At 41.4% G+C, this 25,265-nt stretch overlaps 1 protein-coding gene across 5 annotated transcripts in view; it reads left to right on the plus strand.

The window, feature by feature from the left end:
• Positions 1-25,265, plus strand: part of MAST2 (microtubule associated serine/threonine kinase 2) — a 220,067-nt gene that overhangs the window by 154,802 nt on the left and 40,000 nt on the right. For 3 of the 5 annotated variants that reach the window (XM_063427730.1, XM_063427734.1, XM_063427732.1), the window contains 6 exons: positions 127-202; positions 10,042-10,062; positions 11,446-11,524; positions 13,301-13,455; positions 21,161-21,236; positions 23,501-23,710. In XM_063427730.1, the coding sequence (XP_063283800.1) occupies positions 127-202; positions 10,042-10,062; positions 11,446-11,524; positions 13,301-13,455; positions 21,161-21,236; positions 23,501-23,710 (617 nt within the window). The remainder of the gene's footprint in view (positions 1-126; positions 203-10,041; positions 10,063-11,445; positions 11,525-13,300; positions 13,456-21,160; positions 21,237-23,500; positions 23,711-25,265) is intronic. The other 2 variants (XM_063427731.1, XM_063427733.1) reach the window with 1 other exon arrangement.

Raw genomic sequence — 25,265 nt, forward strand, 5'->3', positions numbered from 1 at the left:
CATTTCTGTAATGTTAATTACTCACTAAAATTCTCTCTATCCTCATTCTGTAATATAATCCTGTAAGTATCTGTTTAAAAAAAATAAAAAAAAATAAATCAATGCCCTCTCTTCTTCTTTGAACAGGTAACAGTCCATTGGATAGTCCTCGAAACTTCTCTCCAAATGCTGCTGCCCACTTTTCCTTTGTTCCTGCACGGAGGTAAGCGTAGACTTGTGGTTGTGTGCATGTAATATGTGATAGCTGTACCTGCGTGTTGATGAAAGCGAGCTTCACATTTGGCTTGTGGGAATGCCTCTGTTTTGCAGTAATTGTAAATGACATGCTATGTAGATTAGATATATTGATGCATGATGAGTTATAGACTGCTTTTCCACCTCATGACACCTGTGTAATGAATCTAGATGTATAAATATCATTATTATCTAAGCAGTCAATCAGAACTGTAAATATTTCAACCTTTTCTATAGTTCTGCTAAATGTGTTGTTTGTTTGGGTAACATATATTAAAAGGCAGTGCTAAACATGCAGATTGGTTAACTTCAGTAGAATTTGGTAATGCACCAAGTCCATTTTAATTCCTCTTCTGAATCAAAACAATTTATTAAATTGCTATCCCTGCTATAACAACCCCTCAGCCTGTGTCCCTCCTAACAACTATTTATAGCAGAATTGGTTCTTTACGGTCACCCTGCTGAGACAGTGAATTCCGCTGGCCGAAACCCAGCCCCTCTTCAAAGGCTTCTAATACAGGGGAGTGGCCCAGGTACAATCATAGTCTTTATATGATATTGACACACACAGGTGCGGAGCGGCCCAGGTACAATCATAGTCTTTATATGATATTTACACACACAGGTGCGGAGCGGCCCAGGTACAATCAGTCTTTATATGATATTAACACACACACAGGTGCGGAGCGGCCCAGGTACTATCATAGTCTTTATATGATATTTACACACAGGTGCGGAGTGGCCCAGGTACAATCATAGTCTTTATATGATATTAACACACACAGGTGCGGAGTGGCCCAGGTACAATCATAGTCTTTATATGATATTGACACACACAGGTACGGAGTGGCCCAGGTACAATCATAGTCTTTATATGATATTGACACACACAGGTGCGGAGCGGCCCAGGTACAATCAGTCTTTATATGATATTTACACACACAGGTGCGGAGTGGCCCAGGTACAATCATAGTCTTTATATGATATTTACACACACAGGTGCGGAGTGGCCCAGGTACAATCATAGTCTTTATATGATATTTACACACAGGTGCGGAGTGGCCCAGGTACAATCATAGTCTTTATATGATATTTACACACACAGGTGCGGAGCGGCCCAGGTACAATCATAGTCTTTATATGATATTAACACACACAGGTGCGGAGTGGCCCAGGTACAATCATAGTCTTTATATGATATTTACACACACAGGTGCGGAGCGGCCCAGGTACAATCATAGTCTTTATATGATATTGACACACACAGGTACGGAGTGGCCCAGGTACAATCATAGTCTTTATATGATATTGACACACACAGGTGCGGAGCGGCCCAGGTACAATCAGTCTTTATATGATATTTACACACACAGGTGCGGAGTGGCCCAGGTACAATCATAGTCTTTATATGATATTTACACACACAGGTGCGGAGTGGCCCAGGTACAATCATAGTCTTTATATGATATTTACACACAGGTGCGGAGCGGCCCAGGTACAATCATAGTCTTTATATGATATTTACACACAGGTGCGGAGCGGCCCAGGTACAATCATAGTCTTTATATGATATTGACACACACAGGTGCGGAGCGGCCCAGGTACAATCATAGTCTTTATATGATATTGACACACAGGTGCGGAGCGGCCCAGGTACAATCAGTCTTTATATGATATTAACACACACACAGGTGCGGAGCGGCCCAGGTACAATCATAGTCTTTATATGATATTGACACACACAGGTGCGGAGTGGCCCAGGTACAATCATAGTCTTTATATGATATTGACACACACAGGTGCGGAGTGGCCCAGGTACAATCATAGTCTTTATATGATATTTACACACACAGGTACGGAGTGGCCCAGGTACAATCATAGTCTTTATATGATATTTACACACACAGGTGCGGAGTGGCCCAGGTACAATCATAGTCTTTATATGATATTGACACACACAGGTACGGAGTGGCCCAGGTACAATCATAGTCTTTATATGATATTGACACACACAGGTGCGGAGCGGCCCAGGTACAATCAGTCTTTATATGATATTTACACACACAGGTGCAGAGTGGCCCAGGTACAATCATAGTCTTTATATGATATTTACACACACAGGTGCGGAGTGGCCCAGGTACAATCATAGTCTTTATATGATATTTACACACAGGTGCGGAGCGGCCCAGGTACAATCATAGTCTTTATATGATATTTACACACAGGTGCGGAGCGGCCCAGGTACAATCATAGTCTTTATATGATATTGACACACACAGGTGCGGAGCGGCCCAGGTACAATCATAGTCTTTATATGATATTTACACACACAGGTGCGGAGCGGCCCAGGTACAATCATAGTCTTTATATGATATTTACACACACAGGTGCGGAGCGGCCCAGGTACAATCATAGTCTTTATATGATATTAACACACACACCGGTGCGGAGTGGCCCAGGTACAATCATAGTCTTTATATGATATTAACACACACACAGGTGCGGAGCGGCTCAGGTACAATCATAGTCTTTATATGATATTTACACACACAGGTGCGGAGTGGCCCAGGTACAATCATAGTGTTTATATGATATTTACACACACAGGTGCGGAGTGGCCAGGTACAATCATAGTCTTTATATGATATTAACACACACACAGGTGCGGAGCGGCCCAGGTACAATCATAGTCTTTATATGATATTTACACACACAGGTGCGGAGTGGCCCAGGTACAATCATAGTGTTTATATGATATTTACACACACAGGTGCGGAGTGGCCCAGGTACAATCATAGTCTTTATATGATATTTACACACACCGGTGCGGAGCGGCCCAGGTACAATCATAGTCTTTATATGATATTAACACACACAGGTGCGGAGCGGCCCAGGTACAATCATAGTCTTTACATGATATTTACACACACAGGTGCGGAGTGGCCCAGGTACAATCATAGTCTTTATATGATATTTACACACACAGGTGCGGAGCGGCCCAGGTACAATCATAGTCTTTATATGATATTTACACACACAGGTGCGGAGTGGCCCAGGTACAATCATAGTCTTTATATGATATTTACACACACAGGTGCGGAGTGGCCCAGGTACAATCATAGTCTTTATATGATATTTACACACACAGGTGCGGAGTGGCCCAGGTACAATCATAGTCTTTATGTGATATTTACACACACAGGTGCGGAGCGGCCCAGGTACAATCATAGTCTTTATATGATATTTACACACACAGGTGCGGAGTGGCCCAGGTACAATCATAGTCTTTATATGATATTAACACACACAGGTGCGGAGCGGGCCAGGTACAATCATAGTCTTTATATAATATTTACACACACAGGTGCGGAGCGGCCCAGGTACAATCATAGTCTTTATATGATATTGACACACAGGTGCGGAGCGGCCCAGGTACAATCATAGTCTTTATATGATATTTACACACACATGTGCGGAGCGGCCCAGGTACAATCATAGTCTTTATATGATATTTACACACACAGGTGCGGAGTGGCCCAGGTACAATCATAGTCTTTATATGATATTAACACACACAGGTGCGGAGCGGGCCAGGTACAATCATAGTCTTTATATAATATTTAAACACACAGGTGCGGAGCGGCCCAGGTACAATCATAGTCTTTATATGATATTGACACACAGGTGCGGAGCTGCCCAGGTACAATCATTGTCTTTATATGATATTTACACACACAGGTGCGGAGCGGCCCAGGTACAATCATAGTCTTTATATGATATTAACACACACACCGGTGCGGAGTGGCCCAGGTACAATCATAGTCTTTATATGATATTTACACACACAGGTGCGGAGTGGCCCAGGTACAATCATAGTGTTTATATGATATTTACACACACAGGTGCGGAGTGGCCAGGTACAATCATAGTCTTTATATGATATTAACACACACACAGGTGCGGAGCGGCCCAGGTACAATCATAGTCTTTATATGATATTTACACACACAGGTGCGGAGTGGCCCAGGTACAATCATAGTGTTTATATGATATTTACACACACAGGTGCGGAGTGGCCCAGGTACAATCATAGTCTTTATATGATATTTACACACACAGGTGCGGAGCGGCCCAGGTACAATCATAGTCTTTATATGATATTTACACACACAGGTGCGGAGCGGCCCAGGTACAATCATAGTCTTTATATGATATTTACACACACAGGTGCGGAGCGGCCCAGGTACAATCATAGTCTTTATATGATATTAACACACACAGGTGCGGAGCGGCCCAGGTACAATCATAGTCTTTATATGATATTTACACACACAGGTGCGGAGTGGCCCAGGTACAATCATAGTCTTTATATGATATTTACACACACAGGTGCGGAGCGGCCCAGGTACAATCATAGTCTTTATATGATATTTACACACACAGGTGCGGAGTGGCCCAGGTACAATCATAGTCTTTATATGATATTAACACACAGGTGCGGAGCGGGCCAGGTACAATCATAGTCTTTATATAATATTTACACACACAGGTGCGGAGCGGCCCAGGTACAATCATAGTCTTTATATGATATTGACACACAGGTGCGGAGCGGCCCAGGTACAATCATAGTCTTTATATGATATTTACACACACATGTGCGGAGCGGCCCAGGTACAATCATAGTCTTTATATGATATTTACACACACAGGTGCGGAGTGGCCCAGGTACAATCATAGTCTTTATATGATATTAACACACAAAGGTGCGGAGCGGGCCAGGTACAATCATAGTCTTTATATAATATTTACACACACAGGTGCGGAGCGGCCCAGGTACAATCATAGTCTTTATATGATATTGACACACAGGTGCGGAGCGGGCCAGGTACAATCATAGTCTTTATATGATATTTACACACACAGGTGCGGAGTTGCCCAGGTACAATCATAGTCTTTATATGATATTGACACACAGGTGCGGAGTGGCCCAGGTACAATCATAGTCTTTATATGATATTTACACACACAGGTGCGGAGCGGCCCAGGTACAATCATAGTCTTTATATGATATTTACACACACAGGTGCGGAGTTGCCCAGGTACAATCATAGTCTTTATATGATATTTACACACACAGGTGCGGAGCGGCCCAGGTACAATCATAGTCTTTATATGATATTTACACACACAGGTGCGGAGTGGCGTTTGCCTGGAATTGAACCTCTAACTCTACGATACTGTAGTTTTTTTACCCATTTTGCCGTCTAGTTTACTAAATCATGTAATTTGAGCTGATGTTTTGCACAGAAGAGTCTAGTCTGATGTCCAGGTTCATTCTAAAACCATCTATTCCCCACAAAAACATTGTTGTGGTGAATCATGCAGGCCACAGTTTGTGCTAAATGTGCGTAACCATTCCCTCTCTATTACCGGAGTAAGAATTAATTATGCTCAACACAAACAAAAGGGGCAGAGTGAAAGACTCTGTAGACTTGCCATAAAGTCAGTGGAAATGAAAGATGAATAGGCCCTTCACCTCTCTGCGTATGTGCTGCATGCAGCTAGATCCTGTGTGAACGAGCTGGGAGGGTGTACAGCACGGGTGCCCAAAAGGTAGATCCCAGATGTTTTAAAACTACAGCTTCCATGATGCTTTGTCACTCTAAAGGCATGCAAAGCATCATGGGAGTTGTAGCTCTACAACATATGGGGGGGTCTACCTTTTGGGCCTCCCTGGTGTACAGCATATAACTAACCACTAACACACTGCCAGAAATATATAGGTAATACTTGAAAAGTACATCTGGGACCCATTACAATCCCCTCTAAATATTGTATACAAATATATAAACTTGAGTTATTGATAAAAAAAAAATAGGATGGGTGGTTGGATATGACTGACTGACTCATATATAATTATACTGCCCTTATCTATGTATTTAATTTTTTTTTTTTTTAATTATATATATATATATATATATATATTATTTGCTACTGTGCCAACCGGTGCCTTTTTACATGTCACCACAAGAGGGCAGTGCATTCTTGTCTAGCTGCTCTCTGCAGAGATGATGGCCTGTTTAGCTTTGTACCAATGATCCAGTCAATTAATGAATTGCTTGTGATTTAGAGAGATGGACCGCGTTTAGAAGGTTTAAAAAGCATTCATTGTTGAGTTGTAGTTTTATGAGAGCATTCTTTCATTCCATGGTTCTCACAAGCACGGTTTGGCATGTTTATTACAGGGCACCCTCTTTGGGAACCAAATGCCTCCATCCCTCTCTTTATAAGCTTACAATATTTTGGTCTGAATGAATCACAGAGCAACACATTAATACAACTCAAACTATGGTGTATTTAAAGTCATTTGAAATGTGTTTATGGAAATCAATAATTTGATTTTCTTTTGAATGACGCATTCATGTTAATTCTGTTAAGTCATAAAATCACCCAAAATGTTCCAGGATGATCTCACCCCCTGCAACACGTCCTAAAACATCTGTGTCTTATTGTCCTATTGAAATGTTGGGAGCTATTCTCAAGGAGTTCTTAAAATGGAAATTTTGACGTCTTACCGTGACATTTTGTTTGTTGGTCTGGATTAAAATGTGCGTATGGCGATGATATCGTGAGGGAAAAAAGTATTTGATCCCCTGCTGATTTTGAACATTTGCCCACTGGGAAAGAAATGATCATTCTATAATTTTAATGGTAGGTGTATTTTAACAGTGAGAGGCAGAATAACAGAAAAAAATTGATGTGCATGTCAATGAGTGAAATAAGTATGTGTTCCCTTATCAATCAGCAAGATTTCTGGCTCCCAGGTGTCTTTTATACAGGTTACAAGCTGAGATTAGGAGCACTCCCTTAAAGAATTCTCCAAAGAATCAATCAATCAGATTCCAAACTCTCCACCATGGCCAAGACCAAAGAGCTGTCCAAGATTGTAGACCTACACAAGGCTGGAATGGGCTACAAGACCATTGCCAAGCAACTTGGTGAGAAGGTGACAACAGTTGGTGTGATTATTCACAAATGGAAGAAGCACAAAATAACTGTTGGTCTCCCTTGGTCTGGTGCTCTATGCAAGATCTCACCTTGTGGAGTTTCAATGATCATGAGAACGGTGAGGAATTAGCCCAGAACTACATGGGAGGATCTTGTTAATGATCTCAAGGCAGCTGGGATCATAGTCACCAAGAAAACATTTGGTCACACACCACGCCGTGAAGGACTAAAATCTTGCAGTGCCCGCAAGGTCTCCCTGCTCAAGAAAGCACATGTACAGGCCCGTCTGAAGTTTGCCAATGAACAGCTGAACTCAACTTGCAGTGTTTGGATGAGGAGGTATGCTGCCAATGACCCCAAGAACACCATCCCCCAACCAACATTATGCTTTGGGGGTGTTTTTCTGCTAAGGGGACAGGACAACTGCACCACATCAAAGGGACAATGGACGGTGCCATGTACCGTCAAATCTTGGGTGAGAACCTCCTTCCCTCAGCCAGGGCATTGAAAATGGGTCGTGAATGGGTATTCCAGCATGACAATGACCCAAAACACACAGCCAAGGCAACAAAGGGGTGACTCGAGAAGCACATTAAGGTCCTGGAGTGGCCTAGACAGTCTTGACCTTAATCCCCTAGAAAATTTGTGAAGGGAGCTGAAGGTTCGAGTTGCCAAATGTCAGCCTCGAGACCTTAATGACTTGGAGAGGATCTGCAAAGAGGAGTGGGACAAAACCCCTCCTGAGATGTGTGCAAACCTGGTGGCCAACTACAAGAAGCGTCTGATCTCTGTGATTGCCAACCAGGGTTTTGCCACCAAGTACTAAGTCGAATGGGTTAAATACTTATTTCACTCATTGACATGCAAAAATCAATTTATAACTTTTTTGACATGCATTTTTCTTTATTATTTTTTTGTGAGACTGATCATTTTTGTCAGTTGGCAAACGTTCAAAATCAACAGGGGATCAAATACTTTTTTCCCTCACTGTAGATTTTAACATTTTTGCCAAATGTATTGGATCCCGTACCCAAATATAAAGGAGTTGTCTGTCTGTGAACTCTGCCCCGGTCAATAATTCTGTATTTGATCAGTTAGCCTCTAATAATTACAATTATTTATACAATGCCAACATATTTCGCAGCGCTGTAAAATACAGACACAAGACAAACATTCAATTCTAACAAGGCATGTGTAACATAAGTGAACAGTATGTGAAGAGGGCCCTGCCCAAACAAGCTCACAGTCTAAAGCAAACTGGGAAAGGATATGTTATCTGTAGGAAAGGATGTTGCGAAACCATTATTATTTTAGCATTCAAGAAAGAGGTGCACCTGTAGAGTTCTATGTAGCCAGCTCTCTCAATGCATATCTCAGGAGTCCTGTTCTTGGAACGTGTTCTGTATTCAGATACTATTATGCATGTCAGCATGTTCTGTAACCATGGGAAATCACAGAACCAAGCTGGATACCTTCAAAACTTCAGCTGGTATTGTGAGATATTGTCATACAGTGAGCAACTGCAGAAGTGACTGAATCCCAATAAATGTAGCCATTGATTTATCCATTGTATTCTTCACAATGTGAAGGGTGAGATGCGGGAGATTGTGCGTGAGTTTCAAAGCTTAGGCCAAAGTAGCAGAAGACGAAAAATATAGTCAGTTAGGTTTTAAGTTCGTCGTTTAGGCCTACCGTAGATTCCTGATAATTCACACCTTAGTGATAACCCGGCTTGTACCTGCCTGCATTAAGACAGACCAACTGCTGTTTGTAAGGATGCTGTTTAGCCACACGGAAGTCAGGCTGGAATATGCATTGTATTAAAGGAATCTGGAAACATTTGGCCTTCAGAAGCATCCTGAATCTCTGTAACTTCTCTATTTCTTGATGTAAGCAATCTGTTTGTTTTATAAGGCTCCACCTTCACGTTACAGCGTTGTTTTCAATCTGTTGACTACATGAGCCACTCTATTTGGCTGGCCGGTGGTGTATCGGAATCCACCTTAAATAGTGTTATTTCAGCATTAAATGTCTGGCATCTATGTAAATTCATTAACCTGTTTACATAGACGCGTGCATGCTTTCCTAGCATGGCTTCAAGTACACCTACCTCAAATCTGCATAGATTGGAAGCTTGGTAACAATAAGTAAATGTGACAAAAGATAATCTGTGGAAAATGTTGTCTAATGGAAGTCCAGAAATGTTTGGGAACCCCCTGCCAGATTTTAATCTCCTGGTCTGCAACATGTGAATCAATAAATCTTTCTGGATTTTATAAAACACTATGGTCCCTGAAACAACTTTATGTTAATGAAGCTGTTTTGGTGTATTGTCTCACTGCTCAATTCTCTGTTTGGAAGTTAAAGGAACACTAGAGTGACAGGAATAGAGGCATGTATAATATCACTATTTAGCCCCCCAGATCTCTCTCCCCACCCCCCCTCCCCGTCGTGCCACTGTTACCTATGTAAAAGGTGAGTTTAATTACCTTTTATTCCAGTATTCTAGCTCCTCTATCTACTTTCTTGGCTGAGATCGAAATTGACAGTATTGGGAGGCTATTGCTCATGCTCAGTAAAACAGAAGTAATTTAACTCCTAAATGGCAGAGAATTCAGCAGTGAGACTTCAGGGCCGTGATCTATACTCCCAAACTGCTTCATTATGTTAACGTCTTTTGGGGGTCGGGGGGGAGAGCTATAGTGCCCCTTTAATATTTACACCATCATTCTCAGTGAAATGTAAATATGGCTGTGTGTATAATTTCTAAAGCCACTTTTATAATTTTTTTTAATCCAGCCATGGACACAGAGCCGACAGGTAACGGTTAATAGATGTCTCTGCGTTGGATCTTGCATGGTTGTCTCCAAGGGTGCATGAATCCTCTGGCCTCTCCTTTTGTCACAGCATTACATATTATGGGGTTAATATGATTTTTACAAATACCTCGCTAAGAAAACTTCTAAATGGAGCACACACACCTTTACTTTCAAATTGTTTAATTTCTCGCTTTTATCTCAAACAATGATATATTGCTCGTGAGAAAAAACAAAAGCTTTTAACTTTTTCCATGTGCATTTTTACAGTGATATTGGTTATTTGTGTGTGATACACAACACGATATGTGTGTTTAACCCCTTAAGGACCAAACTTCTGAAATTAAAGTGAATCATGACATGTCACACATGTCATGTGTCCTTAAGGGGTTAAACACCATAGTTTTTTTTACGGTGGGATTCTTGGACTTGTCAAGGCCGTAATCATAGCTTAAAATTAAACTAGCCAAAGCTTTTTTTTAATTCTGTTCCTATTTGTATTGGGCTGCAAACTGTGGACATTGCACACTTTACTGTAAAATTATAAAATAAGGAAAATGCATAATTTGAGGATAAATTATTAAACAAAATTCATACCTTACTGTAAATTTTGTAAAATGCATAGTTGCCGAGAACACGGTTTGTTGAGAATGTCCCTCTTTGTCTTGTAGCCAATATCTCCTGGTAACTTGTCATGATTCCTGGAGATTCTGTTTTTTTCTCACCATCATGAGAACTCAGGCACACTTCCTGATGTCCGTATACTCAGGAACCAGGGGTACCATGGAGATTTGCTGTCTAGCTGTTGAGTATCATTGCACACAAGGAAGCTGGAGCTATCTGTTCATTACCTGAACCAGATCTCTCTTCAGTAAACTCCCTGTGAGGGCCGAGACACTGCCATGGTATATGGTTTTCTGCATCTTTCAGAGCACTCAGGGTCACGTAGAATTATATTCCAATGTGCTCTGTGTTTAGTTTTTATATCAAGATGAAACGTTGTGTGTGAGAAACATTAACTCCAGCCTCATTATTCCCATAAACCCCCAAACATTTTGTGCTAATTTATCATATTGTGCATTGCTATTTTCTGTGATTTGTGCGAGTGAAAATATCATGCTGTTGTTGTTTTAATCATGTCCTCATCACCAAATCTCATTTATTCTCTACCTTCCGTTGCGACACGAATTGTGTCAAAACACTGCGTTCGGCAGTCTTGGAAAAACTTCCAGCTCACCTCCCTACATCTGTCTGTTCATAGTCTCCATAGCGGTCATGCTGGGATTTCAATTATACCATCAAACAGCCATCATTCTCTAGCTTTCCACTGATAATTGGGACTGATGCAGCGAAAAAACCTTTTTTATTGTTTCTTTTTATCTTACAGGACTGACGGCCGGCGCTGGTCCCTGGCATCCCTGCCCTCTTCTGGATATGGAACCAACACTCCCAGTTCCACTGTTTCAGTAAGTGTTTCCGTTCTTTATATTTCTCTTCCATTGAGTATTGAGATTACCCAGAATGAACTGTAATGTATTTTTCATTTTGTTTTCCCTGTGCATCTCAATTCCAGAACATGCCAGATTTAGTGAGCTCGCTCTAGGTATAAAATACAGATTCTAAGATCTGTAGTACAAAGATAGGATCTTCAACACTCTGAGTGTTTCTAAATCACGTGGACTAATATGCTCCTCTATAGAGACCTGATCTGCTATACCTGCAGTGAGAATTGCTACGGGGAGTTCCTTTTCAGTTTAAAATCCCATCTTTTAGAAGTTTAACAAGTAGTCACTTAATAGCCTCGATCAGGCAAGTCTCCAGAACCTGAGATTGTATTCATTCTCCCAAATCATGGTTTAACGTAATGTATTGTCTCTCTCAGGTTAATGTCAGGTAAATTGTTATAAATAAAATAAATTTAAAAGGCTTGAAACACAAATTTCAGCACTTAGGCCAAATTATGTTAATGTTTAATTACCTTCACAAGAAAGTCGATACAACACTGCAATATTAATGGCATTCGTAAATGAGAGAGTTTGGAATTCAGAGACATCCTAAATCTGGGTTTTATTTTTACCTCGCTACACCCATTGTGTCAGCATTTACGCACTATACCCGTATAAGGGCTCCACATTTTAAGTTCTATGCTACTAGCTCGTCCTGAATGTTACTTGTCACTGCAAACCTTCTCTTGTAATTGCTACTTATAGAGACAGGCAGGGAAGAAACACGCACAGCCCCTTTCCCACCCAGCAGGAGTGAGAAACTTACTTGTGATCTCTCTTCCCTAGAATTCTACCAGCCTGCATGGGAAGCGTACTGAATGGTGCCTGTGCTGTCCCTTTAATACAGGCTTCCCCAAACTCCGGCCCTCCAGATGTTGCTGAACTACAACTCCCATGATTCTCAGCCTATCTATTTCATTGATAGAATTATGGGAGTTGTAGTTCAGCAACATCTGGAGGACCGGAGTTGGGGGAAGCCTGATTTAATAGATGCAGATCGGGTGACATGATTTAGTATGAGACTATCACTGAGTGGGATCGCAGAACTCAAAGAAAGTTTCTGGTTCTACTTGCTTGCATTCGGGCTTTTCCATTAATAGTTCTTGTTGCTTTTTTTTAACAAAAAAAAGTTCCCCCTTTATTTTCCAATCTCACCCTGTTTATGTTTTAAATTAATGTTTTTATACACTTGTATTGCCCTGGTTGTGGAATATTTCATATGTTCATGCGTGGATCTATATATTTTGGAAACTTTATGCATGTTAGTCTTCTATATTTAAAATAATGCCCATGAATCTTTGTGAAGTAAGAACTTTATTGAAAAACCGTGTGCAATATCGTCTGTGTGCACGATTTAAAACTGCAATCTCTAGCATGTATCTATGTGAGTGAGTGGTAGGAAGGCAACTTCTTATAGCCTATCTCTGATGTCCTAGCATGTAAGAGGTGTCTTTGCCAGATAGGTTACTTTGTCCATAGTGACGGAAGGCGCCAGTATCCTCTTAATACAGTTCCCCCATGAGAACACAACATGCAGTTAGTGAGGTCACAGACCTTCTGCTATCCACTGGAGATAACTCTTGTTTTAACAGTGAGGATATACAACAGCTGTTTCAGTTTGTCTTTTTTACCTTGTCTTGTAATGTTTTGTTTGGTCTGCTCTTATACCCCTTCATGGACCGTCCCGTATGCATGCCGTTTTAGTGTTTTTTTCTTTTCTGTATTTTCTTTACTCAGTCATCATGCTCATCCCAGGAGAAGCTGCACCAACTGCCTTACCAACCAACGCAGGACGAGCTCCATTTCCTGACCAAGCACTTCAGCACCGAGAGCATCACCGATGAGGACGGACGTCATTCACCAGCCATGCGACCTCGATCTCGAAGCCTCAGGTGAGGTCATCCATATCCCGCCCTTCTTCATATACGATTCATTTATCTATGGCTTTATACTAGACTGTTCTCTTTTACGGTCTGCCAGTAGCCTCAAAAATATATTTATCTTTCAAATTGTAATTCTTAGACATAAATATCGTGGTCACAAAAAAGAGTGGAAGCACACACACAATAGTTAACACAATACATATCATGGTGACTTATATATAGAATGTCATTTTACCTATAGATTGATGGAATTATTAAGTTTTCTTCAAGCACCATGACCACTTCAGTCATTCGAACTGGTCATTGTGCCTATAGTCCCTCAGTGCAGCATACAGTGTGTAAGCCCTTTGCTGCCGGAGGTGTAACTCCATCTCTGTCTGCGCCATTGTGGCGTCATTAGCCGGGTGGCAACGAGTTCTAGGATGGCTCATATCCGTTATTTTTCATATTTCTAGCGGACACTCTCAACCAATGAATGACCAGCACAGTGTGTATAATATACATGGAGACTCGGTCAGCCACACATTTATGGAAACCAAAAAAACTGTAAAATATATTGCATTAAAAAATGGCAGACATGGTCACGAAAATGTTATTTCCGTCAAATCATTTAAAACAGAAGTTATTTTCACTTTAAGTAGTTGTAGTACATTTCACTTGGTTTACCATATGTTGACGTGGCTGTGTGAATGTGCCAGTCATGGAAATACTGCTCACGTTTTTAACAAATCAATGTCGTGTGATGTTGGCAGCCAATCAGAGGCAGTGATTTATTGAGTCACATCTTCCCTTTACAAGATAAACAAATATGTAGACACTCTGGTGGCCAACGAAAAGCACCGGCTGGATAAACATATGTCTATTCAGTTTTTGTTTAAAATTAAATTTGCACAAACAAAAAAATATTCTAATGTTTGTAGTGTTATAGATGTGTATAGACTGCATGTGGTGGCTGTTTATGCTAAACCTGAGCAGGTTGTTATGCCATACAGGCCATTTATATAACGTTTCGATTAGTGGTTCTTTATACTTTTTGTAATGGTCCAAAATTATGACATCAGCCTGACTACTCATTCCTGCCCACAGTATCCCTTTAACATTAATGAAGTTGGCACAAAGTGCTTAAATCTTATGGATAGGGGGCAGAGCCAAGCAACCGAGCTGAGCAGTCACAGCACCCGCAAGCTCTGTGCAGCCAGAACAGAAATAACCCCTTCAGGGGCCCGAAATCCCGAACCTGAGTGCCCCGACCGGCACCCTTAATAGTGACAGGTCGTAAAAACAAGAAAATGAAAACTGACAATCCGCGTTTGGGCTCCAATATCGGAGAACTATTCCGGCAAGCGCATGGTGGCAGGATCCAAAATGGCAGTGTATTCTGAGGCCTGTTCAGAATAACCTGATTTCTACACCGAAGAGGAGGTGAGGGAGATGCCGGTGTCACAAACACACTTACCAGCCCCCTCTAAGCCAGAATCTGAGCCAGTGACTACTGCATTACTTAAAGCACTCCTGGCTGACCTCCAGGCTACCTTACAGATCGACTTAGCAGCGATCCGCACTGACATCAGGGCCCTGACAGGCTGGATGGGGGCTCTGGAGACAACCACCTAAGCTCACTGCAGCAAGCTGTGGCGGAGCTGCAACAACAGGCAAAGCTCCACATCGAACGATTCAAAGCTTTGGAGGACTAAAAGCGTCGGAAAAACATGACGGTCAGAGGCATTAGGAAGGATATCTCCACGGCCGAACTGCCACATGTCCTCAGGTGGTTACTGGCGACATCCTACCCCAAAAGCAAGGGAAGGGGATAGGACTTGGTGGATACTTCCGAGTGCCCGAGTCGCCTAGGGCCCTGGCAGATGCGCCCAGAGACATTATGATCTGGTTCCAGAACATGAAAGACAGGGCCGCGGTGCTGGAGGCTATATAAAAACAAACCACCCTGGATCTTCGAATCCATGCCACTGACATTTTATGCTGATCTATCGGGAGGTGCGCTGGCATGGAGAAGATCGATGGCACCCTTCACATCCCTGCTCAGAAAGCACAACATTCTATACCGCTGGCGGCAGGCGTGCACACTTGTAATCTCCCAAGGAGAAGAATGACATGTGATACAAGACCTCGACGAAGAAAAGATCCTACTGGCCGCCATACATCTCCCGCAGGACTCACTAGACCCCTAGGGGCGCACTGCGGAAGTCGGAGGACCTCGCAGGCTGAACCAAGCAACGACACCGTTTATCCCTAAGAGGTCCGATCAGAACCTGTACGCTGCTGTTACAACTTTACTCCCTAGATACGAACTTATGCCTCAAACAACCTTCACAAATTTATACTTAATTTACTGTTTGCTTACTTTCATATGTTCACTTTCCTGCACGCTTGCAGCCAACCACTAATACAGTGGTTTTATAACGCATCTCTCACACAAGACCACCACTCTCCACTCGAATAGACACAAAACCTCAAATATACTCCCCACATCGTTGGAATTGTCCCTGAGCTAGACACAAACGTCAGGTATCTGCAGCACGTAATTCACATTATACTTACAAGCATCAGACACCAGACATTCCCATAGTCAATGCAATATCACAGCCGATATGGAGCTCAAGTGACCACAGCAACGCAAGCACATAGGAGACTGTGTGGATGCTCTTAGCAATATAACAAAACTGTACTCACTCTTATACAAAATCTTTCAGCTCATGACCGGACAGGCCAAACGCTGCCCTACCCATCACCTCCTCTCATGCTCTACATATAACATGTTCAATGTACCCACATATGAGGATGTACTAATGTGTCTGGGAGCTGAAGCCAAAAATAAAGAATTTAAATCTTATGGATAATGGTGACTTTTTAATTGATTAATCTAGCGCGCATTTGGATTCTGCCTACAGCTCTTCATCTGTTATGGAACTAAATCTCCCATGATGCACAGGTAGCTGTACACAACCCCCATTCTTTATGGCCTGCAGCCACAGGTGCAGACTGTGAACTCAAATCCAGGCCATTCCACACAATTATTAAGCAAGGTTTCAGCTTCATGAGAAATGTCACATTATTACCTTGCTGGCCTTTTAATCCAAAATATTCTTGCTGCCTCTATGGGCTGTTGATGCAACTGCAAGAACATACCATATGCTGCAGGTTACCCTGCCTTCTTACCCCTGACTGTGTTTGTGGCTGACCAGTGCTGTAAGGAAGCCTTGTTTTAGCATTTTCTTTTTTTCCCTTTTATATTCTGAAGAGAAACTTAACAAAAATCACATTGGACATTTATTTTGTGTTCACATTTATAGATTTTTTTTTACACTTATCCTTTCTAGATTCCCAGATGCTCGATATTGATCTGTTAGTGTAATTTCACAGAATAATTATACAAAGTTCCAGGACCTTGATGTGTTACCGCTGGGCTCCCTTTAATAAAAAAAAACTTCACAAAACGAGAGCTTCACTTGTCAACAAAGTCTATGTACAGCTCCCTGCATTACACGGTGAAAGTCTGTCTGCTTATGACTGTTAATTTCTCACCTATGTAGATTAGAAGCGTGTAGTGATATAGCCCGGTTAAAAGAGTCACAAGATGACATCATGGATCAGACAGATTTATATTTTATGCATTATAAAGGTTAAACCAGGAGTGCCCAGTTAGATCCCCCAGATGTTTAACTACAACTACCATGATGCTTTGCATGCCTTTGGAATAACAAAGCATCATGGAAGCTGTAGCTTTAAACCATCTGGCGATCTACCTTTTGGGCACCTCTGAGTTAAACCATGCAAAACATAGGCAAAGAACATAATGGAGTATTGAAAACCGGTGTATGACTTTCTATGGTTCTTCCTTCACGTTGTGTTTTAGTGTGTTACCCATAGGACTGACTTGTGGTACATGAATGAGAGCGTTGAAAATCTTGATTTACAGAATATTCAAACTGAGTGTGAAAAAGATAAAAAAAAAATCTCCATCTCAACAGAGTGTAGCCAGATCAGTGCTTAGTAAATAGAGCCATGTGTGCGTCTGGGTTCTAGCAAGGATGGTGGGTAATGCCAAGGTTTAAGGTCTTTTGAATCCTCTGGTCTCTTAGACAGTTTTATGCTAGTATGTATGTATGTATGTATGTATGTATGTATGTGGCAGAGCAATACCTTTATCACTCCCAGTGCACTCAGCCAGCTGTATGATTGGATAGATAGTTTCATATTACTACTAATCACTTCCACAGACACCCAGTATCATAAGCTTTAATTATTCTAGTTTGTATTCCGATGCTGTACTTCGAAAGATCTCGATTTCTCAGCCACAACTCCCCAGTATGACTAGCCGCTGAGATCTGTGTTTTTGGTTAATCAATTACCCGTGAAATTACTGCGCTGGATGTCCCTTGTTATAACCTAGCAGCAGATTGGATGATGCAATAGATTACCTCACATTGCCTGCCATAGTCCATCACATATTTAATTTGACATTTTATTTCAGTGGCGATTTGTACATGCAAATTTCCTATCCCAAGGGATTCTACCCATAGCTTGTTTCCTAGATGCCTCCCGCCTCCCTCCGTTGCCAATTTAAAACCAGGCTGATTTAAATTCCCAGTTTTCTCCTGTACACCGCCGAAGGTTACAGATAAAATTCAGACAAGCCTTTCTTATTTCAAATTGCCTTGTGCCACTCCATTCTTATCAGCTCTTGATAGGTCAGTGCAGATTGTATCTATCTTCACTCTCATCCGGGTAGCCAGACTTTTATTATTATTTATTAGATCGAATGTAACCAAAAATATCATCTCATTTTTTTATTGTTTGTTCTTGGGTTCCACAATCATACTGGAGCCTCAGAGCACAGAATTTGTATCCTATAAATGTAACCTTTCACTGTAAATCCTATAATGCAGTCGATATAATGCATGGACAAAAGCTAAAAGTACTCTTCCTGTTATTACCTGACATAATAGTATTCATTGTATCACCTCAGAAGGAGTCAAACCAAGAACTAAAATTGCTGCGGCTGGAGCACCAACTACTGAGCTGTCTCTCAAACTGCTGGTAATCCTGGAGTTTGGGGTTGTTATAATGGAGAATGATGCCCCAGTCTGCATATAACTCCTGGATTAATTCCTGTTAGGTTATTATGAATAAGATATTTGAGCACACAGCAATTCAATAAAAAGTCATATCTTTATTTAGGACAATATTTAAACACATTCTATATATATATATATATCTCAGATAGGGTTGCATAGCAATAATATCAAACTCCATGCTTCACACATTAGATGTCAAAATGTACCTATAAAGTTAAATACCCACATGAATTAAATGTCAAAGATTAGCTTAAATGACTGAATACTTTCCAAACCAGTGACTTATGGCATAAAGCGCAGAGTACGAAGATAAACCCCCTCGCTTAGCTTATCGACAGACAGCCTTTCCCGAGGGAGGATTAATTAGAGCGTAATGCACACAAACCTATGTTTATACCTCTTAAATGACTACAACGATGTACACATGAAAAAAACGGGTGTCCACCCATCCATTTCATCCCATCATGTTTTGTCAGGTTTATGTTTTAAGTTTTCAGTTCCGTGAATGCCACTATAATTGGTTTCACAATTTGGCATTTTCCCTGTTCCTAATAAATTGGCTGCTAATTCCTGATGATGCGGCTGTTTAGTTCCAAAGACCTGATGGATTATCCCCATTTCTTCCAAATGCCTCTGTCCCCTTTACCGGTTTTACATTGTAGAATACACAGGGCACTCATGCTTTCCAACATTCAATATTCCCTGTCAGTCCTGCCCAGTGGGAAAACTCTATGGACATATATCATCTATAACATGCTAAGGTGCCTTCTGGCCAGGATAGCAGGGAGATTACACAGAGACATTAATCTCTTAACCATGTGTGTCGAGAGAACAATTAGAATCATTTCTAGAGTACAGAGTTAGGATTTACATACTGTCATAGATTGGGTTCCATTAATGATATCTAACAAGTAAGTAAAAACCGATGTGAAAAAAAGCTAAATAAATTAACTTATAAAATAGCTTCTGGATACATGTTTGCCAGCTGCTGTAAAATGAAGTGTTACATAGCGTACAATTTAATGGAAATACGCTGATAGTGGACTGGCTCAGGATAGTCTGAAAATGAGTTATTTAGAGTGTTAAGTGCCAAAATGAATTGTGTAATTTACTGGTTTGGCCGTAGAACAAAGGTATTGGCAGAATTTTATTTGTTTGGATGATGGGGACAAAGCCATTATCTCTATAGACTCTGCCACTATTAAACCACATTACAATCAAATCTAGGGCAACTGCCCTAGAAGGGGGCGCATACCACCTGTCGCCCAATCTTGCCCTATGCGGTGGCTGCCCATGCATATTTATTGTCATCATTAAAGCAATGGAAGGTTGATCTTATAATTGATCTTATAATAGTTGATCTTATAATTTTGCAACTTTTTGAAATACTGGCAGGTGTCAAAGTATTGTGTAGATCTGTAGATGAAGGTTGGCATAAGGCAAACTATGGGAATATTGAGTAATGGCCTCAAAGTACCATTTTCCTGGCGGTCCAAAGCAGCAAGCTCCCCAATCGCCTGTAATGTTTAATATGTAAAACCTGCTATGATTTTTTTTTTTTTTAGATTGCGTCTTTTAATAAAAATCCTGGTTTTATTTGGTTGTGTGGTTATTTGTGCTATTTTTTTTTCATTTGATTTATTTTTGTGTGTGTATATATGTGTAAATATAAAAGGTTAGCAATCAGTGGTCTATGTGTTCATGCTCCACAGTAAGCCATGCATAGTGTATGATGAAACACTGTGCCTTCTTGGTGTAAGTGTATATGACAGAGGAGGAGTGTCCACATAGTGCGGTAATTATTTTGTATCAGCATTACCTCATTGTCCCCCGGAGGGCTTCAAAACTGACTGAGCCAGAGAATGAGTCATAGCATTACATCCCTTCATCAATTGGAATAGTCTGCTTAGCATTCAGCACCTGTCCCTATGTTCGCTCAGTGTCTTACCTACTTATTCCCCTTATTGCCTCAGATGCCAACAATCCATTTGCAATATTTATCTTATTTATGATCCTAGATTTTATTCTTCTGCACACCTCACATACAAACCATTATATTGAACCACATAAATATATAAAACAAAGTATATTGAACCACATATATGAACACTTGTCTAAAAGAATGTTGCCTTTACTCCCTTTTTTACAGATTACAAACGAAACAGTATTTTTGAATCATTTTGTATCTGTGTTTGTGTATCACTGGAGGCTATTCTAGCGTTAGAAGATTCCTGTGCTTTCTGGGAGTTTTAGTCCAACAGACATGGAGCTCTCCTGCTCATCCGTATGGCTGGGTTAAATAAGTGTCACATAGCTTAGGGTACAGACCAAAGATGTGTTGGTTATGTGTTTTTTAATTCTATTCTAATTTAATACCAATGTTGCCCGCCCCCATTGTCATAATGTAGTAGTGTTTTGATCAAAGCTTGTTAAAAAAGTAGCAGTTTTAGAAAAATTATTGGGCAACGGTTTACCCACCCTTGTTTAACAGATTGGTATTTGAAGAAAACACATTTAAAATAAAATATATATACAGTTTTTTTTCACTTTACTTTTTTGCAGACATTCAGTTTTAAATTTCGTCATATGTTATTTACGTGAGTCTTTATTTCTTGCAGCCCTGGCCGTTCACCCATTTCATACGATGGGGAGATTGTAATGATGAATCATGTGTACAAAGAAAGATTCCCAAAGGTAAGCCCCAATATCTCATGCAGGTTACTGTGCAGCGTCCCAACTAGTGATAACCTACATTGTGATAATGCCATGAACCTTGCCACCCAGAGAATCATGGGACTTGTAGTTTATCACCAGCTGACGAGTAATCATTCCATATTTGTCTAGTGCACAGGACACCATTTTCATTTTAAACCTCCACTTGCTGTAAAGTGGTAAAATCACCGACATATGTACATGTCACCAAGGGGTAGCCTATTTTTATTTTATCTTTATTAGCAAAGAAAGATATCCCCTTACACAGGAGTATTTAAAGGTTCGTACCCCAGGTTATGTGGGGTGAGAAAAGTTGGAATGTGGGTAGAGACTGCTATAAAAACAGGTTCCGTTGCCAGAATGAGTGTGACAGAAATGACGGCGTATCAGGTAAAAGGTTTATCTTCCCACCCCTTTCTGTACAATTAAAACAGTATCTTGGCGGCTTAGACATAATCTTCCAAACTCTGAACCTGTGGGGCAGATCTGGAGGGTTTCCAGGAGTGCTTACATTGATTTTCTAAACAAACAGGCACATTTTTGGGCCAGAATCTCAGCATTTTACAAGTCTGCAAAGTCATTATAACTGACCATGTAGTGACTAAACACCCTGCTTACATCCAGGTTAATCACCAAACTCGAATTCGATCTGAATGAAATAACGGAGGCCAAAAATAGCATAGTTGTAACTATAACCAAGTTTGCTAATTTTTACAGATCAGCTTTTGTTGCCTTGGTTTTTTCCAGTCAGATTTAATTTGTGAAAATTAAAATTTTGGTGAATAGCCCTGTATGTATTTGAACATACAGGGCTCTGATAAACCTTTTACCTGACATCCCGTAATTTGTCAATTAGATGCACAATGTGTAATAAAACTCTGCAGCATCATACACCTCTCTGCTCTGCCTCTTAGTATATGAGCTCAATATGATCTCAAAACTAACAGCTTTGCAAAGACTCTCAGGATCATTCGGGGTTTACCTAAAACTAGAGCTGATTGACAGTGTATCTCTGCAATGTCTCCTTTTTAGACTGCCCAAAGAGCATTGTTGCCAGGGGATGCTGCCCTTAATTATGCTGATGGTGTGCTTCCACTTTCATCATTACATGTCAGTTAATGACTTCTATTCCAAGCATGGACTAGAAGGAAGACCGTTAGAAGCTGGGATTTTTCATGACTTTTGGGCTTGTGTTTCACCGCTTTGCCTATTCTACAGCTGGTCAGCCATGATCAGTGATGGCGAATTTTGACAATGTAAATGTTTGTAAACTTCATTTCCCATGATGCTCTGCCAGCCTTTGGCGCAATGATCTGTTCACGTTCGTGGCTTTTTAATAAGTTAACAATAATATTGATCCACTCCCCAACTTATAACCAGATGTAATTTTTTGTGAGTCGAGATATCAGAAGCGTTCCTTTATGTTTTTCATAAAGATGTCATTGAGTTTTGCTTCCTACCAGGTAATATTTTCTTCTTTTTTGATGTGCCTAGATCAGGGGTAGGCAACCTACGGCACTAGTGCCATGCACGGCACTCAAGGTGTCTTTGCACAGCACTCAAGGCTGCTAGAGTCAAACAGGCTCTGGCCTATCAGGAGTCTCCGTGAAACTTCAGATATCTGCTAATACAAAAAGGTGGTGAAGGACAATCCTCAATTTATACATTGCAGCACATAGCGGAAGTGATCTCAGATCACTTCCTCCCAGCACTTGTGAATGGAAATCCACACTGTAGTAGAGCAGCCCGCAGCTGCTGTTGCAGCTCCTGTCCTTGACCTGTACCTGGCCAGCCTGGTCCCCACTAGAACCCAGGGAATCCACCCACAGTGCTAGATATACACAGACCTGCAGAATTAGCCTCCCCTCATACAAATAATACGAACAGCCTACACACAAACATAGACACAATCCCCACAAACGCAACACCACTAACAACCCACATACATGCACACAATCCCACATGCAATACCCCAAACAGCCCCCACACACTACCAAACACACAATGTCACATATCCACCCACACACAATTCCACAAGCAGAATACGGCAGCATACACACCTCAATTTTTTTAAAAATAGGATCGGCACGCTGCGGGACATCACAATCCTATATCAGCACAGTGCTGCTGAAAGGTTGCCTACCCAAGGCCTAGATCATTGTTCAGATGCAGGTTTGCTCTCCATCTTATACACGTAACAAGGGACCTTGTGGGTTTATTCTTATAACCTTTTGTATTTCTTGAAGGCTACTGCGCAGATGGAGGACCGGCTAGCAGATTTCATCACCTCCAATGCTCCGGAGAATGTGCTGCCATTAGCAGACGGCATCCTGAGCTTCATTCATCACCAAGTGATTGAGCTGGCGAGGGACTGTCTGGGCAAATCTCGAGATGGACTAATCACTTCCCGCTACTTTTATGAACTTCAGGAGAACCTGGAGAAACTCCTGCAGGATGTAAGTACTAGCCAGGCATCGTGTATATGATTAAAGGTCAGCTAAGGTGGCATGATGTAAATCGATGTTTGCAATGCTGGTAACAAACTTACCTGGTCTGCTGGGGATAGCTATAGGCTTCATTCACTATGGAAGTCATTGCTGCCGTAATTATATAATAAATGGTAATAAATGATGCACTGCTAGTTATTGCAAAATTATTTGAATTCATTATTTGCTACTGAAACAAACTGGTTCTAGGAGCATGCTGGCTTACTGAATCCCTTACACAAGTTCTATGGGCATGCTGGCTTACTGAATCCCTTACAACTGAATCCCTTACACAGGTTCTAGGAGCATGCTGGCTTACTGAATCCCTTACACATGTTCTAGGGGCACACGGGATTACTGAATCCTATACACAGGTTCTACTAGCACGCTGGCTTACTGAATCCTTTCCACAGGTTCTAGGAGCACGCTGGCTTACTGAATCCCTTATGCAGGTTCTAGGGGCACACTGGCTTACTAAATCCCTTACACAGGTTCTAGGGGCACACTGGATTACTGAATCCTATACACAGGTACTAGGAGCAAGTTAGATTACAGAATCCCTTACACAGGTTCTATAGCACGCTGGCTTACAAAATCCCTTACACAGGTTCTAGGAGCACACTGGCTTACTGAATTCCTTACACAGGTTCTAAGGGCACACTGGCTTACTAAATCCCTTACACAGGTTCTAGGGGCACACTGGATTACTGAATCCTATACACAGGTACTAGGAGCAAGTTAGATTACAGAATCCCTTACACAGGTTCTATAGCACGCTGGCTTACAAAATCCCTTACACAGGTTCTAGGAGCACACTGGCTTACTGAATTCCTTACACAGGTTCTAAGGGCACACTGGCTTACTAAATCCCTTACACAGGTTCTGGGAGCACACTGGCTTATTGAATCCCTTACACAGGTTCTAGGAGCACGCTGGCTTACTGAATCCCTTACACAGGTTCTAGGAGCACACTGGCTTACTAAATCCCTTACACAGGTTCTAGGAGCACACTGGCTTACTAAATCCCTTACACAGGTTCTGGGAGCACACTGGCTTATTGAATCCCTTACACAGGTTCTAGGAGCACGCTGGCTTACTGAATCCCTTACACAGGTTCTAGGAGCACACTGGCTTACTAAATCCCTTACACAGGTTCTAGGAGCACACTGGCTTACTGAATCCCTTACACAGGTTCTAGGAGCACACTGGCTTACTAAATCCCTTACACAGGTTCTAGGAGCACACTGGCTTACTAAATCCCTTACACAGGTTCTAGGAGCACACTGGCTTACTGAATCCCTTACACAGGTTCTAGGAGCACACTGGCTTACTAAATCCCTTACACAGGTTCTAGGAGCACGCTGGCTTACTGAATCCCTTACACAGGTTCTAGGGGCACACTGGCTTACTGAATCCTTTACACAGGTTCTAGGAGCACGCTGGCTTACTGATTCCTTAGCACAGGTTCTAGGAGCACTCTGACTTACTAAATCCCTTACACAGGTTCTAGGGGCACACTGGCTTA

The sequence above is a fragment of the Pelobates fuscus genome, chromosome 7, assembly GCF_036172605.1.
Source record: "Pelobates fuscus isolate aPelFus1 chromosome 7, aPelFus1.pri, whole genome shotgun sequence".
Lineage (NCBI taxonomy): Eukaryota > Metazoa > Chordata > Amphibia > Anura > Pelobatidae > Pelobates > Pelobates fuscus.